At 41.2% G+C, this 19,103-nt stretch overlaps 1 protein-coding gene across 1 annotated transcript in view; it reads left to right on the forward strand.

Moving 5' to 3' along the window:
- The first annotated feature begins 66 nt into the window (after window positions 1-66).
- Window positions 67-19,103, forward strand: part of tspan17 (tetraspanin 17) — a 30,028-nt gene continuing 10,991 nt past the window's right edge. Inside the window, exons 1-2 of the mRNA XM_030739108.1 lie at window positions 67-732; window positions 12,727-12,777. Coding sequence (XP_030594968.1) covers window positions 646-732; window positions 12,727-12,777 — 138 coding nt within the window. The 5' untranslated portion in view covers window positions 67-645. The remainder of the gene's footprint in view (window positions 733-12,726; window positions 12,778-19,103) is intronic.

Below are 19,103 nucleotides of genomic sequence, written 5' to 3' on the forward strand. Positions count from 1 at the left end.
TCCTCAATTTGAACTGACATTATGAACCTGGGCACTTCCCATTGCAGCTTTTAAGTACCCTCACGTACATCGCACTTTTTGTCTGTGGTCAGGCTGGGCTGAGGACTTTCGTCGAGACACAAGAGGCCGCTCTTGAGGTGAAAAGGGCGAAAGGCAGCGCAGAGGTTTTCCCGTTTGACAGCAGGGGCTTGTTTTACAGCACAAAACAACAAGGATGAAGATTCCAAGCGACGCTGCAGTAAGACAGATAATATTGGGGAGGTGTAGCTGAAACACCGCCAGCTTTAACTCGATCCTCCATTGTGCGCAGCGACATTAACACCAGGCAGCTTGAATGTCGACGGAAGTGCAGATGAATGTCTATGTGCCTTAGTTTAAGTGCTCCTGGATTTGTTGTTGTTAGCAGCTAATGCTAACTATAGAGGCTGCGAGCTAGCTGGCCTAGCAAGCTAATGGTTAAAGAGAGGTAAAGATAATTAGCCACATATGTCTGATTTAACCTCCTCGGACGAGTAAACTCGGGGTTGTTTAGCTAATGGAGCCAGCTAATCCTGTATTCAGTTGTTCAAGAACTGTAGCTTTGGATCAGTATCAGTCATAGTAGTTACCTAGCTTTGTCAGTTAGCCACCACTATCTTTGGAAGAATGAGTAGAAAACACCGTCATTTTAAAGGAGCCGAAGTCAGCTGCTGTGTGAAATACTTTTTATTTGGATTCAACATTCTGTTCTGGGTAAGTAAACACAGTCTTTATACTTTTTTCCTCTCGGTAGAATTAGAAAATTAACGTGAATATTGCTAACTTAAAGTATGTTTTGTGTTAAGCGTAAGTTAACAATTGAAGTTGATCGTTGAGGTCTAAACTAGTAGGATTTTTTTCTAAGTCACTTGATTTTTTAATGGAAATCCTGTTTTTTCTTCATCCACCTATGTTGTGGTGTTGATGTTTATCACAGCTGATTTTTTAAAAGTATTAAAGTGAGGTAAAAATGAATGTTTTTGGGTGTAGGACAGTGGTCATGCCTTAATGTCAGCTAGACTATTTAAGATTTTAACTTTTTCTTGTGTTTGCGTACTTCTGCTTATTCCAAGGATACTTTGCTCCTAAACGTTTGGCCATCAGAGGCAGATTACTTACAAATATCACTTGTCAATTTTAATGTGAAGTTTAGTAAAGAGAAATAAGATTTCCTGCTCTGAGCTGGGCGTGAGAGTTGGTACCATTGAGTTGAGTAATATTAATGAGTCTCATCTGCATTGATAGGGCAGTGGCAAGTGGTTGCACGTCTCCTTTGCAACCTCCCCCTCCATTCAATCTTTATCCCCCCTCAGTCTGAAAAGTTTCACTGTTCAGTCTTACCCACATCTCCCCCCTCCTCACTCATCTGCATTGCCTCTGTGGGCTGGTATAATATAATGTCTGTGGGTGAAGGAATGGCGTGTCTGTCTGCCCCAGGAGGTCTTCCCACACACAGTTTTAAGGAAAAGGCCATACGGCCTGAATCCCACCCAGCACTCCTCTTTTTCATGCTTTTCTTTCACTCCCTCTACAACGATGGTGCCCAGGCTGTGCGGGACAGCATTGTTTGTCTTCACTCACACACCCACAAATGCACAAAGAGTACTGGTGAGAACAAAGACTGGGGGGGGTTGTAAGTCTGTGTTTTCTCCCATCATATGCTTGTTCTATCAGACACTCATAAGGAACATGGGCTTCACATGTATCTGCCTTTCTTGGCATTGCTCAAACTTCCCTCACCGCCTCCTCATTCCTCAACACTTGCCTTCAGCACAAATGTGATTACACCATACCTGCCACATTCTTCTGTGCTATGAAATGATTTCATGATTTTTGTAGATGCAAGACTGCTGTTGTCCTCACAAACAAAGAGATTTTTGTCATTTTATTTGACTGAGCAATCAGTATGGAAATATTAAGTCATAGGATTGTAACATTGTGTCTAACTCATCGTGTTCTTTCACACTGTTTGACACTTTGGCCACACTAACAGTCCTGTGTCTGAACTCGCTGTAAAACAGTGGAACAAGTTCCAGCTCGCTGGCTGTTTCCGTTAATAATCACTAGAAGATGTTCTACTCTTGTCTGTGTACTGTAGAACTGGATTTGACAGACAAGCCAGTGCATTGCTGCAATAGAGAGAGATGGGGTTTATACTCAACAAATCAACCCATTTGTCTTTCCTCTAGTGATCTTGTCAGGCTTGAAAAGGCTGCCTAAATTGAGACAAAATGCTTGTAAGGCCATAAATATTGTGAACAAAATGGAGCAATACTTGCTTTCAGTGTGAATTCTCTCAGTACTCAGGCTTGCTGTTGACAGCTAGGCATTCTCACCCAAGAACAACACACCTTTTCTCGTCCTTAGAATAGACACATTCCCCACATCCAGTTAATTAATTACATTTTCTGCCTGAGCTGCTGAAATGTTTGGAAGCTCTGCGCGCTGTAATTAAGAGCTTGTTAAGCTGTAACCAAGTTGCTGAGTTGGTTGGATACAGGCGGAGTGTTATTAGCCAGCTACAGCTCCAAGTGTCTTTTCACATTTGGCACCAAAAGGCACGCTGGATGATCACAGCTCACGAGGACACCTATAAACAACCAAGTGTGAATGCAGTCATTGGGGGACTTACCCTCTGACTTAGTCATGGTTTCCTGTGTCCATCTATATTTCGTTTCTTGTTCTGTTGTCTCACTTTACAGAAATCAGGGCCAGTTCTTGGTTAGTGGTTTTAGAAGAGTGTTAAAAGTTTATCCCCTGGTCCTTTGATGAAAGCTGTTGGTAATTGTCACGGTGTTTTAGACGCGGTGCCACCCGATAGAAACAAATAAAATGCTGGGGCTTTTTTCCTCTTGGGTCCCTGCTCTTTTGCCGCGTTTCCATTAGTACCTACTCAGCACGGGTCGACTCGACTCGCCACGGTCTTGTTTTTTTCCATTGCAATTGAGTACCACTTCAATGTGGTGGAGTCGATATAGCAACTCAGGCAGTAGTCTCTTGACGTAATTTGTATGCGACTCAAGACACAACACAACAATGGATGAGATCGAGGCAAGCTAACATAGCTAATGCCAGTTTACTATCGTCATCATGCATAAGTCCCTCGTATAATGTTTTAATGGATGAAGGTTATCATTGTTAAGTATTAACCCTATACCGCCGAACATGTTGTAATCGACTCGGTGCACTTCAAAAGTGCGGCTGTTCGTGTCCTTCTGGCAACAGTTACCGTAATAACCCTATGTTGGGTGTGAAGTGCAGTTTCTCAGCTTTCAGAAACAGTTTGAATTTTTCCAATAGGACAAATGGTCGCGTAAATGCGGTAATTAAGAATTCCTTTGATCAGCCGCCTCAGCGCTTGGTGTTAACCAGCTGTTCATGGCTAGTAGGGGCAGGTAATGCGTGCTTTAGGGGCGATTGCCCAACAGTATAGGGTTAAAATTAGGGGTGGGACTCAATTAAAAAAATTAATCGAATTAATTAAGCTTTGTAATTAATTAATCGAAATAATCGCATTTTAATGACATTTCAATATTTAACATGAGAAATATTAATTTAAGTTTGGTTGATGAATGAATCAATATACATAAGCTTAAACTTCAAAATTTTGTTTATTTTCCCACCAGTCTACTACACAGACCAACAAAGGGCAGAAGTGCTCCTGTGATAAGCAAACTCCTGAAATTAAAGTTAAGCATCATAACTGGATAGTTTTAGTCAACATTAATGTCTCACTTAATATGGTTGGAAATTAATCATCGCTCAGCTGTATTCCTTGATGTTGAAATGTGTCATGCTTGTTTTAACAGCTTATTTTGAATAAAAGAATTAAAATTAAACCACAAAAAGGAGCACACGTTCGTTCTCCGTTTAACCAGCTACTTTTACACAGCGGTGCTTCGCACTCACGGTTGTTAGGCGACATGAGCTACGCAGAGGTGATGGCAGGCGACGCTGATACGAAGGCTAGCTGCTCACTTCCGGCCTTTGCGGTCTTTGTGGGCTGCGAAGGATGTGGGCCGTCGAAATAATCTGTATGCCTGGAACTCGTGCACTGAGAAATGTTCCATGGTGCAAAGTGCGATTAAAATGCGTTACAAATTTTTTAATTCGTTATTTCCCCGTAATTACTCAATCAAAATTAACACGTTAAGTCCCACCCCCTAGTTAAAATATGTATGCTGTGTGCACGTTTCAGATGGCTCTCTTGTTGCAAAACTACTGTTACAAACTGTCGGTCTAGGCGTCGCTCTCATGACTCAACTAGTGATGACACTCCCTGGCCAATCAGCTGTTCTTCCGTGTCACATTACTAATAGAAACGTGGCATTTGTTGTGGTCATTTTTTTCAGGAATAAACTTATTTGTTCCTCAACTTTTCCCCTTTTTTGTTCGCTGCTCAAAAACATTCAAGGAACACTTTTTAATTAGAGTACAACATCAAGTCAATTAAGCTTCAGATTCATTTCCTCATTCTTAAAGTCACTGTCAAAGCGATGAGAGAAGCAAATTAATTTTACTGTTTAATGTTTACAATTTTACAAGCACCGAAATCCCTGTTCGATGTTACTGTATTTGTACTTAATCGCGCTTTTACAGCCAATCACTTGTTAATAAGGTATAAGGACGGAGACAGTGATTACATTACAGATTTATAATCAACCCAGAATAAAATGCCAAACGCTAAATGCTGGGATTGCTTGCTATGTAAGTGATGGTGAACAGTTAGATTGATAATTCTTTTTGCATATAAACCAGAAGGGTTACACTTACATATAACTAGGGCTGCATAAATCGATTATTTTAGTAATCGAGTATTCTATCGATTATTCCATCGATTAATCGCCTAATCGGATAAGAAATACTTTTTTTATTAACAGTTTATCTGCATATTTTAACTTCCCTACTGCAGTTTTTTGCCGTGTGAACAAACAGCGGTGGATGGAGCTACAAAGTTCTCTTTGAAGGACCTCCAGCTGTTTCTCAGTAAAGATTTTAATGGTGGTTACTAAAAGAAAAAGCTGCTGTTTTGGACGCTGGAAAAATGTTTCCTTTTGCACTACTTGAGCTCACCGTCTCTATAACAGCTTCGCCTCTTTGCACTTGCGCAGTTAAAACCGCTGCCTGCTATGAGTGTTTTGAAAAACTTGTGGCTGCAGGAGCCATGGCGCATGTGTGAGTAATGTAATGCTTTGTATTCACAAGCATTCTCGAAAATACGTTTCTACTGCAGGTCTATATTTAGTCACTAATAAGGGATTAAAGTATAAAAAATATTTTGACGGAGCCCCTCGGTCCTGGGGGGCGGGCCTTCCGGTACCGAACCATCGCTAGTGCTAATGGCCCGCGCTCGCTAGCAAACCAGTTCTGGTAGCTACAGCTGAAGTAAAGACAAAAATAATAGCTGAAATTCTCAGCGAGCACAACACACACAGACACACAGAGAGCAGTGGAGGCGTGGAAATGCATGTCAGCGATAGCTGCCACCCGTCCCGTAAAGTACGGAACCCCACATGTTACGGAGCCGTATTCCACGGAGTCCCGTAACATGCGGGGTTCTGTATTTTACGAGACAGGTGGCAACTCTAGCAATGATCCACTGTGTTAAAGGAAATCCATTGCAGAGACGGAGAGCTTTTTAGAATCTGTGTGTGCGTGTGCGTGCGTGATTCACACTCCAGTCCAGTAGGTGGCGGTAATGCAGTTCTGTTGGTTTGCCAGCCACCAATAAACCCACGACGGAGCACTAATGCTGCTAATGCTAGTGAGGAACGCCGCTTACCCGGAGACAACTGTGCGCTGCAGAGTTTAAACGAAGAATCGACACAGTACATTTGTGTCGATAATTTTTTAGAATCGATTTAATCAAGTTAATCGATGAATCGTTGCAGCCCTACATATAACGCATTCAATGTGTTTCAGAACGCCGTTTTCTTCCACTAATGGGTTTGCAGAAATCATGTAAAAAGCGCATAAAACAAAAACATTATAATCCAGGTGTTTCATCGGTCCGATCAGTTGTTAACAGCACTTCCTTCGGTGGAATATCCGTCATCACGTCAGCATGAACTGTCACGTTTTTAATGCCAGCCACTAACTACGACAATGGGAAGTGACATTTTACTGGGAACTGTAGTTTTTTTTTCCAAGCCCAACATTATCATTTGAGCTCCCTATTTCGTCTTCTTCCCTCTCGCTTTCACACTGGTCGCCATTTTGCTTTCTGTAGCCCCACTAAATCAAGTGTGAACAGTTGCAAGATTACGGGTGCACAATGTGAACGAAACTGGCCATGCCCGGTGGTAGATGGCAAATTGCGGTGAAATAATATTATAGCTCAGTGACTTAGCCAGAGAAAGAAAGTCTGGTATTGGCAACATGGCGGAGTGCGTTGGGTGCGTGCCCGCTTGCTAATTGCAGTGATAACGAAGAGTTCTGATAGCGAACCGGTGAAATTCTTCGCCTGGCCCGAGACAACGTCAGCATTATTTTTTTTAAAATCTTTTGGCAAATTTTTTTTTTTTTTTTTTAAACCAAGAAATAATTTGTGGAATAACTGGTGGACAAATAGACTTTAAGTTGAAGGCCTAGGACCCAGTGTATAGAAAAATGTATTATTTCATTTGTAATCATCATTCATGTCTGTATACATGGTATCCCATAAGATATTTTCCTATTTTTGACTACTGTGTTATTCTGCATTTTTTTCATAACTAAAACTGGAATTTTTTTCCCCCAATTCATTCTGTCTCACAGCTATGTATGATCTGGTCTGTTTTCATAAGATCCATCCATCCATCCATCCATCCATCCATTCACTTCCGCTTATCCTGTTCAGGGTCGCGGGGGGGCTGGAGCCTATCCCAGCTGTCATAGGGCGAGAGGCAGGGTACACCCTGTACAGGTCGCCAGCCTGTCGCAGGGCCAACACAGAGAGACAAACAACCTTTCACACTCACATTCATGCTCTCATTCACACCTATGGGCAATTTAGATTAGCCAATTAACCTAACCCCAGTAAGTGCATGTCTTTGGAATGTGGGAGGAAACCGGAGTACCCGGAGGAAACCCACGCAAGCACGGGGAGAACATGCAAACTCCACACAGAGAGAGGGAGAGGCCTGAGCCAAGGTGGAATCGAACCCAGGCCTTCCAGATGGTATTCTAACTGTGAGGCAGCAGTGCTAACCACTGCGCCACTGTGCTGCCCGTTTTCATAAGATCTTTGAATTATTTTTCCATGGAAATAATTAATCTGCAGAATCAATGTATATATTTTGTAGCCACATGGAGAGTGTGCAAATGTGCAATACATGGAAGTGTTTTTATTGTTGTGGAGTGAGATGAGCTTAACAATTTGCCCACACTGTTGACATTGCAGCTGAGATTGAGAACCATCGTGTCACACAACCCGATTCATTAAATATTCAGTTTTTTTAAGGCGTTGTCGACAGGGTATTCACACTTGAGTAAGTCTATAACTTCTGTGTGTGTGTGTGTGTGTGTGTGTGTGTGTGTGTGTGTGTGTGTGTGTGTGTGTGTGAGGGAGGGAGGGTGGGAGGGAGGGAGTGGGGAGCTTGATTTGTCTGCCAGTTAGTTGAGGTTAATGGGATCAGCTGGCTTAGGGAGGCATCTTTTCAAGTGTTGATAATCTCTTAGTCCACATGAAGAGGAAACCCTCGCTCTGGGATGGACATATTTTACAAGCAGTGCTTGACAGTGAAGAAACCTTGATTTGAATAATAAGGCAAATGTAGAGACATCTAGATTCTGACTTTATTTGATTAGTTTGTGATAAAATAAAAAAATTAATCAAATTCAAAAGAAACACATTACTTACCAGTTTGGGTGAGATTTAAATGAATGATTCTGAGTTTTAAAAACATATTTTTGAAAAAACAAAGGTTGCAACTCATACTTTTTTTTTTTTGACATACAAAGAGAAAAACTTTACAGCTAAGTGAAGCTTTCACATCCTGTTTATCAGCTACTGCTCAGCGATTGTCTGGAGCACGCTTTGCTGCAGAGAGTGGCATTGAAAGAGTTTAGCTCAGGTGGTTAATTCTGCTGCCACAAGCTGACCTGAATTTGATTCTAGCTGCAGCTACATTATACTGTGAGAAAAGTTAGATAAAAGCTGATGAAACACAAGTGCTGTACAAAGGCAGTTTCAGTTCTTTTGCTGTTGTGAACTTTTTTAGGCAATTCAGTCCAAAACTTATTGTTCCATAAAGGGAAGTTTGATTTGTAGATAGGGCTCCAAAAAACCCAGTGCAAGAGCACATAGCATAAGGTATCAGGATATACTTGTACTATACAGATATTTCACAAGCTGCTCTGTCAGGTCAAATCTCACTTTTAATTGAAATTATTATTTTTTTGCTTAAATATCATTAATATTTATATAAATATGATTCTTCAATAAGCTTTCCTGAAAGTTAATTTATACTTCACAACATTAATGCAAATAATCACTGACTGAGGCAGAGAACAGTAGAAGGAAAAAAGTAAACCTGGATATCATCGTACTACCAGGCGTAGGCTTAATGCCGCCTTCAGTGATGCATCAAGCTGTGTCAGGAGGAAATCCAACCTGATGTTCTGAAGTACTCTTGACCGGAAATAAAAATAATAATAAAATTGGTTCTATAAACCAACACCAGCCAGACACCACAAAATACTTTGTGGTGTCTGGCTGGTGTTTCATTTCAGAAACACCACACTGCATAGGTTTCTTTCTGCTTCACTGGATCTTTCATAGTGTGGAAGAAATGGGAAAGATGGGAAAAGATGGGGAGGGTGGCATCCATACTGAGCTACCAGAACACCTGCTTATTAATAAATTGAGAATTTGCCTTGAAAAAAATGTCTGTTTAACATTTTAATATTAAATTCTGCATGATTCATCATAAGAGATGGGAGATGTTGAATTCTGCAGTCTTTGTCCTCTAATTGTTAAATTTCTCCAGTTCGGTAATCAGCACTATGGACATGGACACCTTTTCAAGCATTTGAAGGCAGCACTAATAAATTCTAGCCCTGTTCCTCTTGAAATAATCAGTTGCTAAATATGAAAGCGTCTAAGATACTAAGTTTATTATAGGAGGTAATAACTATTATATGTGCATGTTACAGTTAATCAAAGGTTAATGAACTCAATGCTTTGAACTTTTACTGCACTGGCAGTGTGTTTGGGTCATTGTCATGCTGAAAAATTATGCTATTTCCAATCAAATGCTTTCCAGATGGTATTGCATGGTGGCTCAAAATCTCTGTTCGTAATTCCAATTTGACAGGATCCCCAACACCACTGAAATGCAGCTCCAAACCATGACAGAGCCTCTATCGTGTATTACAGATGATTGTAGGCACACACTGTTGTATTGCTCTCCTGACCTCAAGTTTCAAAAAGTTCTTGTGAAATAAATCAAAATTTTGTTTTGACAGTAATGCCACTGCCAGAACTTTTGGCCATGGCTGTACAGAGATATATGCAAGCCTTGATGTGAACCATAGGCAAAAAGTGAAGGGAGCATGTCCAAAAAAACCCAAAACAACAAGGAGAGGGTATTTAAGAAAATGATAACCTCTAAATATGTGTTTTCAGCAGACATTGAAAACAGACAAGGCTGTTCCAAAGTTAACGCATTAAGGCCTTAAAAGTGTGGTGACCTCTGAGTTTAAAAGAAGAGCATAGAAGAGTTAAGAGGCCCTGATGAGATTATCAGAGAAAGTGACTGATGGTATAAGGGCTCAGCAGCACTGCTATTTAAGCAGGGGCACAGACATGCAAGGCTTTGTAAGTGATTAATACAATTTTAAATTGAATTTTAAATTTCAATGGAAGCCAGTTCAGGGAAGCAAGAATAGGACTGAGTGTGATACCCATTAGTTTTTTTTTTTTGTTTTTTTTTTAGCAGCCTAGCTACTGTTGTGTGGATCAAATGAAGACAGGCTGTGAAGGACTATGAGAGTGAGTGGGGCACATTAAAAATGAGTTACAAAAATCTTGACGGGAGAAGGTTAAAGGCTTATGTAGTTGCTTTGTTTAATTTCTGAAAGGAAAAAAAGACCAGGTGAGCTTAGAAATGCAAAATTAATAAAAATTTAAATACTAAAAATAAGACTGATTTCTGGCACATGATTTAATATTGACTGGCAAAGGGGCAGATGTAGTGATTGACCTCCTTCATGAAACAACACAAACACTTCAAATAAAAGAGAAGAGAGAGGTTGGTGCCTGCATCATCTTTTAGCCACTTTGTTGTTTTAAAAACCTGTGTGGTGTACCCCTGGTGTTCAGACAGTTGCTTGTGGTGTGTAACTGCCAACTGAACTGTTACCAAATTCAACCTAAAAGTGAGATGGAGTTTTCTTGCAAACAAATCAAGGTATAATGTTTTTCACTGTTGCTCAGAATGCGCTATGGTCCTGAGTGCATTTCCATGAAAACATGTGTTGTTGTATGTTTGCTAGCATGAATTCTTGATGATTAAGCGGGATATTAAGGTGGTAGCTGGAATGTGTGAGCCATGCTTGACACAATCCAGTTAAAAATGTTTCCATTAGCAGAAGTAGAAAAATGCCTTGGCTTACCTTTAAGCTCGTTGCTTACTGCATAATTGAATTACAGTGATTTTTGGTGTGGTTTTTAAAACTGTGTGTCAAAGAATGAGTAACATTTTCTAAGTTCATGTCGATTTCTGAAAACATGTCAGTGGATTCATTGAAAATTGGCAAAAACAGCACTTGTTTTTTTTTTCTTTTTTTTTCTTCTTTTTCTGGCTTTTGAGGGTGACTACAAGTTCACCATTCTGTTGGAATGATGAGATTGCAGGGTTGATTGTTTGCTGCTTTTTTGGTGTTGGTGCACAACTGTGGTAAGGCAGTGTAGTGTAGGGACCTGCAGGAACCATAACCATAATCTCATAAAAAATGAAGAAGGGAGCACCAAATAATGATTTTTTTCTTCTTTTTTTTTACTCCTGAACCATGGGAAAGAACTTGAGAGCAGAGCACTTATGATCAAGGCTTCTTCTGGATTCAGTCACTAAAGGTGGAAACTGAGAGCAGGCTCCAAAATGTCCAGTCTAATGAATTGCTTTGCCTCCAAACTTTGCAGTTTCTTACATCAGTGCGTGCTCCTCTGATGGTTGCATTTTGCAAAACATTGATGCGAAACTCACTGCAGTGGAACTGCATACCTGAGTCATACACATGTTGGTTCAACGGTTCAGAGTCAGAGATAATAAAATTGCTGTACTGATGCTATAAGGCCCGTTTTTTCTTAAAAAAAAAATTAACATTAAAAATTGATCAGTATTCAATAGAGAAGCAAATTCAATTAAAGTGTTGGTATGACAGTCAAGTAACCACACTACAATCTGACAAACATGCATATATTCCATTTTAGAGTTGAAGCCGATCTTGACAAAGCTGCTAAAGTAGCTCAGTGTCCTAAATTGGATATTAGCAGTTATAAGAATTCTCCTTATTTCGAATGATTACATTGGTAATTATTCATGTTGTCCAGCTACTGTGCTCCATTGAGTATTTCCCGCTGCAAGACTAAAGCGTTTTCTTTGTCATGGTTTTCAGCTCCTTTAATCTGCAATGGAAAACTTGAAGTCAAAGGCCAAATGCTGTAATACTCCCACTCTGTCAGTCTAATCTCTTCTGATGTTCGTCTGCTTACACAGACTCTTCCTGCTTGCCACTTTCCAGCTAAACCTACCACACCCTTCACTACAGATGCTTATGTAACTACCAGGTCAAGCCAGCAGCCTCCCACCCCCACCCCAGCTGCTGACTGTTGTGCTTGTTTGGAAGACTGTCACGTTGTTGATCTTGTTAGGTGTGCGCTAATGGGCTGCCATTAGTTTACCTGCTTTTCGCGATTTAATCAGCTTCCCAACAAATGATTTAACACAATTTCAATGGAGCTATTATATTTCAGGCACTACCATTAGAGTTTGCCCCAGCTCAATTCATTGCCATCCTAAAACTCTTATGAATGCCATGTTGTAGCAGCTAAGCAGCTGCTTAGACAGTAACATTTCTACGCGTAAGCACCAGAAACTGGTGATTATTCTGATTCTGAAGCTTTTCTGCTGTTTTTTGTCTGCTGTTTGGCACTGTGGGCTGGTAACACGGCCACTTAGTTTTCAGTCATGTTAAAGCTGTGAGCCTTGCGCTCATCCTTCACTGGGATGGGAGGTTAACATCGGAGGGATTTTCCTTAACCCTTAGAGCAGCCTGGTTTAATGTCTCTAACTTCCTTTGACCTGTAGATGTACAGATTGTGTCTTTGAAGGATTCACTTGATTTAAAAGCTCTTAAAGCTGTTTTCCTTCATTGGCTCTTTTCCCATATGTGATTCTACCAGTTTTAGAAATGTACTGATAATTAAAAACGAGAGATTCCTTTTGTTCTCACTGTCTTCAGGGCTTTTTTGTGTGTGTGTTTTTTTAAATTTGACAAAGAGGATGCAGTGGATTACAAAAGATTAATCAGTTTAACAGAATAAAAACCTGAATCTGCAGGCAGTTCTGTTGTTTACATATGTTGCCAGGAAGAGACCAGTGTAAGCCGCGCCACTCCCAAATCATTCCCGATCTCACTGAATAACAGTTTCATCTGTAATAAGCTGTTTTTATGTGTATTGTTGCCTCACATCTCACAGCCTCTTCTCTGTCCTTTGTTTTACAGTTACTAGGAGCAGCATTCTTGGGCATTGGCTTGTGGGCATGGGCGGAGAAGGTATGTATAAACACATGCACACAAACACACACTGGCGAAGGGTTACCACATAGCTAAAATTCTTCCAGATATTCTAGCTGTTATAAGCTGGAAGTATAATTCATCAGAGTTTGGATGTAAACAGAGCTTTTTGATTGGGGAGGAGTGGTGTGGAAAATAGAAGCTCCATTCCTGTAACACTTTGTAGCACTTAAAGGCATATAACCTCATAATGTTCCTGGTAAACACGTCTCAGGAAATGAATTATATTCACTGCTGCAGCTCCAGTGTGACATGTAACTAAGTTTTGTTGAGCCAATATCGAGCTAATGGTTAAATAGTTTTTGCGGTGATTGGAGCTTGAAATGCCGTGGCTGCAAATAAGGAGCCATAGGGCCTAAATGACACACTCATTTGACTCACAGCTACCAGGTTCTGAATGCATTGTGCTGTGTCTTGTATGAATCCTATATTTGCATGAAAACTGGTTTGCTGTTTATTGTCCACACTGGCCAGGCTACAAAGATCAGGTGTTGCCATTAACCTCTCGTGCGCAGTGAATCATGGCAACATTCAAAACTTCTTTCAGAGAAGTCAGCAGTCAATTTGTTCATTAATTAGCAAGAAATTGCTGCACCAGCGAGGAACCGTGTACTGATTAGTAACGTCTGGTCATGAACTCTGTGCAAATCGGTCTGCGCTGGAGTACCTTTGTGGAGCAGCGTGAATAATTTAAAGGGATTAGGGCGAATGATGAATAGTGGTTGCTGGAAAGACGTAATGGTGAGTTTGGGTCTCAGTGACTAAGATGATTAGTTTCAAGCCTGCTGTGCACAGCCAGACTACATCATTGTTTCAGGGCCTCCTGCTAAAATTTAAATGCATGCAGTTTATTCTGCAGCAGTGCCATAAAACATAAGAATGCAGCATTGCCTTCATCCTATATTTTTGTCCTTGCTCAGTGCAGCGGGAGATTAACGTAGTATGAGAGCTGTCTCGGTTTTAGCTGCAAGTGTTTGGCATGTTCCCTGTGATATATGACAAGCAAACAGGATGTCAAACTCAGAGTGGGTACCTGTAGTGGTTTCCCTTTTCAAAATGACTGAGGAAATAGTGGAGAAATCAGGCTTGTACAGAAACATGTTAATAAAATTGAACATGCTTTTATGGAGCTTTTACAAACTTGAATTCTTTAATGTGCTGCCCAGAAACAATAACTACGCCATCAAAGATGCAATATACATTAAAACCGCAAGCGGTGATATCGGGCCCTCGCACTCCCTGCGCGTCGACCCGTGGCGCTCGTCGACCCGTGCCGCACTCGGAGGTCTTGTGATCGTGATGGTGTACAGAAGGTCTGTAGAAAGTTGAATTCTTTTTTAGGAAAAGATATCTTTTGCTCTCGGCATAGACGCAATGGAATATTTGGGGGTGGGGTCACGGCTCCAGCATGCAAAATAGGGCATGGGTCTGATAGACTGTTTTGATCAGGATGATGTCAAGAATGTTGAAACACATTTTCATACATTTCCGAGAAACTAAGTTTGTGGATGCTATACAAAATTTCATTTGCTTCTGTAGGGGGCGCTCTTGCAGCTACGTATAGCCTTGAATCCATAGTTATGGGTTCAGAGTGGCTGTGTACATGAGTGATTACATTTTCAGGCATATCGGGCAAAGCATGTACGAACACGTGCCCAAACAATTTTGGTCGCCATTGAGAAAAATGAAAGCCAACTTCAATGGCCTGGTGTGACAACACCATTTAATATTTTGTCAAGATTTCCACAATATTTGATGGGCTGTTTGTCTAGATGATCTGGAGCCAATTTGGTCTCACTGGCTGAAATGCCCTAGGAGGAGTTCATTCAAATAGCAGGCCTGAAAATGGCAAAAATTGACACTTTCAATTGAAGATGCTGGACTTCCTGTAGGGTTTGGAGTATGGCTCCAAGAGACTTTTTTGTATGTCTTAGGATGTTACATGAGTGTGCAAAATTTCAGAGCTGTAGATAAAATGTAACTCAGGGGCTAGCTAAAAAACATGGTATATTATGATATTTAAAGCTGCCAGTAGGGGGCGCTCTAACGTTTATGGACTTTATGCATATCAATGTGTTCAGGGCAGGAGGCTTATCAAATAGATGAGGATTTTGCAAGGAATGGTGAAAGATATTTCATGTATTTCAGAGCAAAACTAATTCTGTGGACGGTCATACAAATTTTCATTTGCTTCTGTAGGGGGCGCTATTGCGCCTACAGTCTTGAATCTGTAGTTATGGATTCAGCCTGGGTGTGTACATGAGTGATTAAATTTTCAGCCTGATCAGACAAAGCATGTGCGAACAAGTGCACAAACAATTTTGGTGGTGAGGGAGAAAAACGAAGGCCAAATTCAATGGCCTGGTGTGATAAGGCCATTTAATATTTTGTAAAGATTTCCACAATATTTGATGGGCTACTTGTGTAGATGATGTGGAGCAAATTTGGTCTCACTGGGTCAAATGCCCTAGGACAAGTTCGTTCAAATAGCAGGCGTGGAAATGGCAAAAATTGACACCTTCAATTGAAGATGGCCGACTTCCTGTAGGGTTTGGGGTATGGGTCCAAGAGACTTTTTTGTACGTCTTAGGATGTTACATGAGCCTGTACATTTTCATACATGTAGATAAAACGTAGCTCCGGGGCTACTCAAAAAACTTGCTATTTTAAGATATTCCGAGCTGCCACTAGGCGGCGCTCTACCGTTTATGGACTTTTTGCATATGAGTGTGTTCAGGACAGGGTGCTTATCACACCACTGAAGTTTGAGCCAGATTGGGCAAGTTGGGTTTGAGTTACAGCCATTTTTGTGTTCATGGCGAATCATCGAACTTTGCCGTCCCATAAGGGTCACGCCCTTTTGTCAAAAACTCACAGTTTTGAAAACACAGTAAGTCCAACTTCTTAAGGCTTTCCAGGTGAAATTTGAGATGGTTCTGCTAAACCACCTTGGAGCTGGACCTCCAAGTGTAAAATATGACATTTCCTGTTCCCACTAGGTGGCGCTGCGACTGATATTAAATATTGTCATATGTATGTGTTCAGGGGGGCACCCTCATCCTACTGGAGAAGTTTGATGCACATTGGATCATGTAGGTATGAATGAGAGGCAATCAAAATTTCATGGCGAATGATCAAAGTTCAAAGGGGCATAAGGACCCCTCCCCCTTGGCAAAAACTCACCATTTTCGAGATTTAGATTCCCCTGGGGGTGTAGGTTAGACAAACCAAATATGAAGATGATAACGTCTAAAACCTCTGAGTTATTAGAAAAAGTGTGAGGGCTGCAAATCGCCAAATTTGCATAATTAATTCAAAATGGCGGACTTCCTGTTGGGTTTAGGGCATGGCTCCAAGAGGATTTTTTGTGCGCCTGGACATGATATACATGTGTATGAAGTTTCATTCATGTACGTGAAACACAGCGGTGGGGCTCCAGTTTAGGGGGCGCTAGCGAGCCATTTGGGCGCGCCCTTGCCCGAGCCCATTAAAATACTTAAATTTTCACCAGGTGTGACGCATGTGCCAAGTTTCATGAGTTTTTGAATATGATAAAGCCCCCAAAAAGCCAATTCATTTGCCTGAATAATAAAAAAAAAAAAAAAAATAATAATAATAATTAAAACCGCAAGCGGTGATATCGGGCCCTCGCACTCCGCGCGCGTCGACCTGTGGCGCTCGTCGACCCGTGCCGCACTCGGAGGTTTTGTGATCGTGATGGGTCTCTAGAAAGTTGAATTCTTTTATAGGAAAAGGTATCTTTTGCTCTCGGCATAGACGCAATGGAATATTTGGGGGTGTGGTCACGGCTCCAGCATGCAAAATAGGGCATGGGTCTGATTGACTTTTTTGATGGGCTGTTTGTCTAGATGATGTGGAGCCAATTTGGTCTCACTGGGTGAAATGCCCTAGGAGGAGTTCATTCAAATAGCAGGCCTGAAAATGGCAAAAATTGACACTTTCAATTGAAGATGCTGGACTTCCTGTAGGGTTTGGAGTATGGCTCCAAGAGACTTTTTTGTATGTCTTAGGATGTTACATGAGTGTGCAAAATTTCAGAGCTGTAGATAAAATGTAACTCAGGGGCTAGCTAAAAAACATGGTATATTATGATATTTAAAGCTGCCAGTAGGGGGCGCTCTAACGTTTATGGACTTTATGCATATCAATGTGTTCAGGGCAGGAGGCTTATCAAATAGATGAGGATTTTGTAAGGAATGGTGAAAGATATTTCATGTATTTCAGAGCAAAACTAATTCTGTGGACGGTCATACAAATTTTCATTTGCTTCTGTAGGGGGCGCTATTGCGCCTACAGTCTTGAATCTGTAGTTATGGATTCAGCCTGGGTGTGTACATGAGTGATTAAATTTTCAGCCTGATCAGACAAAGCATGTGCGAACAAGTGCACAAACAATTTTGGTGGTGAGGGAGAAAAACAAAGGCCAAATTTAATGGCCTGGTGTGACAAGGCCGTTTAATATTTTTTAAAGATTTCCACAATATTTGATGGGCTACTTGTGTAGATGATCTGGAGCCAATTTGGTGTCAGTGGGTGAAATGCCCTAGGACGAGTTCGTTCAAATAGCAGGCGTGGAAATCGCAAAAATTGACACCTTCATTTGAAGATGGCGGACTTCCTGTAGGGTTTGGAGTATGGGTCCAAGAGACTTTTTTGTACGTCTTAGGATGTTACATGAGCCTGTACATTTTCATACATGTAGATAAAACGTAGCTCCGGGGCTACTCAAAAAACATGCTATTTTAAGATATTCCGAGCTGCCACTAGGCGGCGCTCTAACGTTTATGGACTTTATGCATATGAATGTGTTCAGGGCAGCATGCTTATCACACCACTGAAGTTTGAGCCAGATTGGGCAAGTTGGCTTTGAGTTACAGCCATTTTTGTGTTCATGGCGAATCATCGAATTTTGCCGTCCCATAAGGGTCACGCCCTTTTGTCAAAAAGTCACAGTTTTGAAAACACAGTAAGTCCAACTTCTTAAGGCTTTCCAGGTGAAATTTGAGATGGTTCTGCTAAACCACCTTGGAGCTGGACCTCCAAGTGTAAAATATGACATTTCCTGTTCCCACTAGGTGGCGCTGCGACTGATATTAAATATTGTCATATGTATGTGTTCAGGGGGGCACCCTCATCCTACTGGAGAAGTTTGATGCACATTGGATCATGTAGGTATGAATGAGAGGCAATCAAAATTTCATGGCGAATGATCAAAGTTCAAAGGGGCATAAGGACCCCTCCCCCTTGGCAAAAACTCACCATTTTCGAGATTTAGATTCCCCTGGGGGTGTAGGTTAGACAAACCAAATATGAAGATGATAACGTCTAAAACCTCTGAGTTATTAGAAAAAGTGTGAGGGCTGCAAATCGCCAAATTTGCATAATTAATTCAAAATGGCGGACTTCCTGTTGGGTTTAGGGCATGGCTCTAAGAGGATTTTTTGTGCGCCTGGACATGATATACATGTGTATGAAGTTTCATTCATGTACGTGAAACACAGCGGTGGGGCTCCAGTTTAGGGGGCGCTAGCGAGCCATTTGGGCGCGCCCTTGCCCGAGCCCATTAAAATACTTAAATTTTCACCAGGTGTGACGCATGTGCAAAGTTTCATGAGTTTTTGAATATGATAAAGCCCCCAAAAAGCCAATTCATTTGCCTGAATAATAAAAAAAAAAAAAAAAAAAAAAAAAAAAAATAATAATTAAAACCGCAAGCGGTGATATCGGGCCCTCGCACTCCGCGCGCGTCGACCTGTGGCGCTCGTTGACCCGTGCCGCACTCGGAGGTCTTGTGATCGTGATGGGTCTCTAGAAAGTTGAATTCTTTTATAGGAAAAGGTATCTTTTGCTCTCGGCATAGACGCAATGGAATATTTGGGGGTGTGGTCACGGCTCCAGCATGCAAAATAGGGCATGGGTCTGATTGACTTTTTTGATGGGCTGTTTGTCTAGATGATGTGGAGCCAATTTGGTCTCACTGGGTGAAATGCCCTAGGAGGAGTTCATTCAAATAGCAGGCCTGAAAATGGCAAAAATTGACACTTTCAATTGAAGATGCTGGACTTCCTGTAGGGTTTGGAGTATGGCTCCAAGAGACTTTTTTGTATGTCTTAGGATGTTACATGAGTGTGCAAAATTTCAGAGCTGTAGATAAAATGTAACTCAGGGGCTAGCTAAAAAACATGGTATATTATGATATTTAAAGCTGCCAGTAGGGGGCGCTCTAACGTTTATGGACTTTATGCATATCAATGTGTTCAGGGCAGGAGGCTTATCAAATAGAT

This window comes from Archocentrus centrarchus, chromosome 10 (assembly GCF_007364275.1).
Source record: "Archocentrus centrarchus isolate MPI-CPG fArcCen1 chromosome 10, fArcCen1, whole genome shotgun sequence".
NCBI classification, from domain to species: domain Eukaryota; kingdom Metazoa; phylum Chordata; class Actinopteri; order Cichliformes; family Cichlidae; genus Archocentrus; species Archocentrus centrarchus.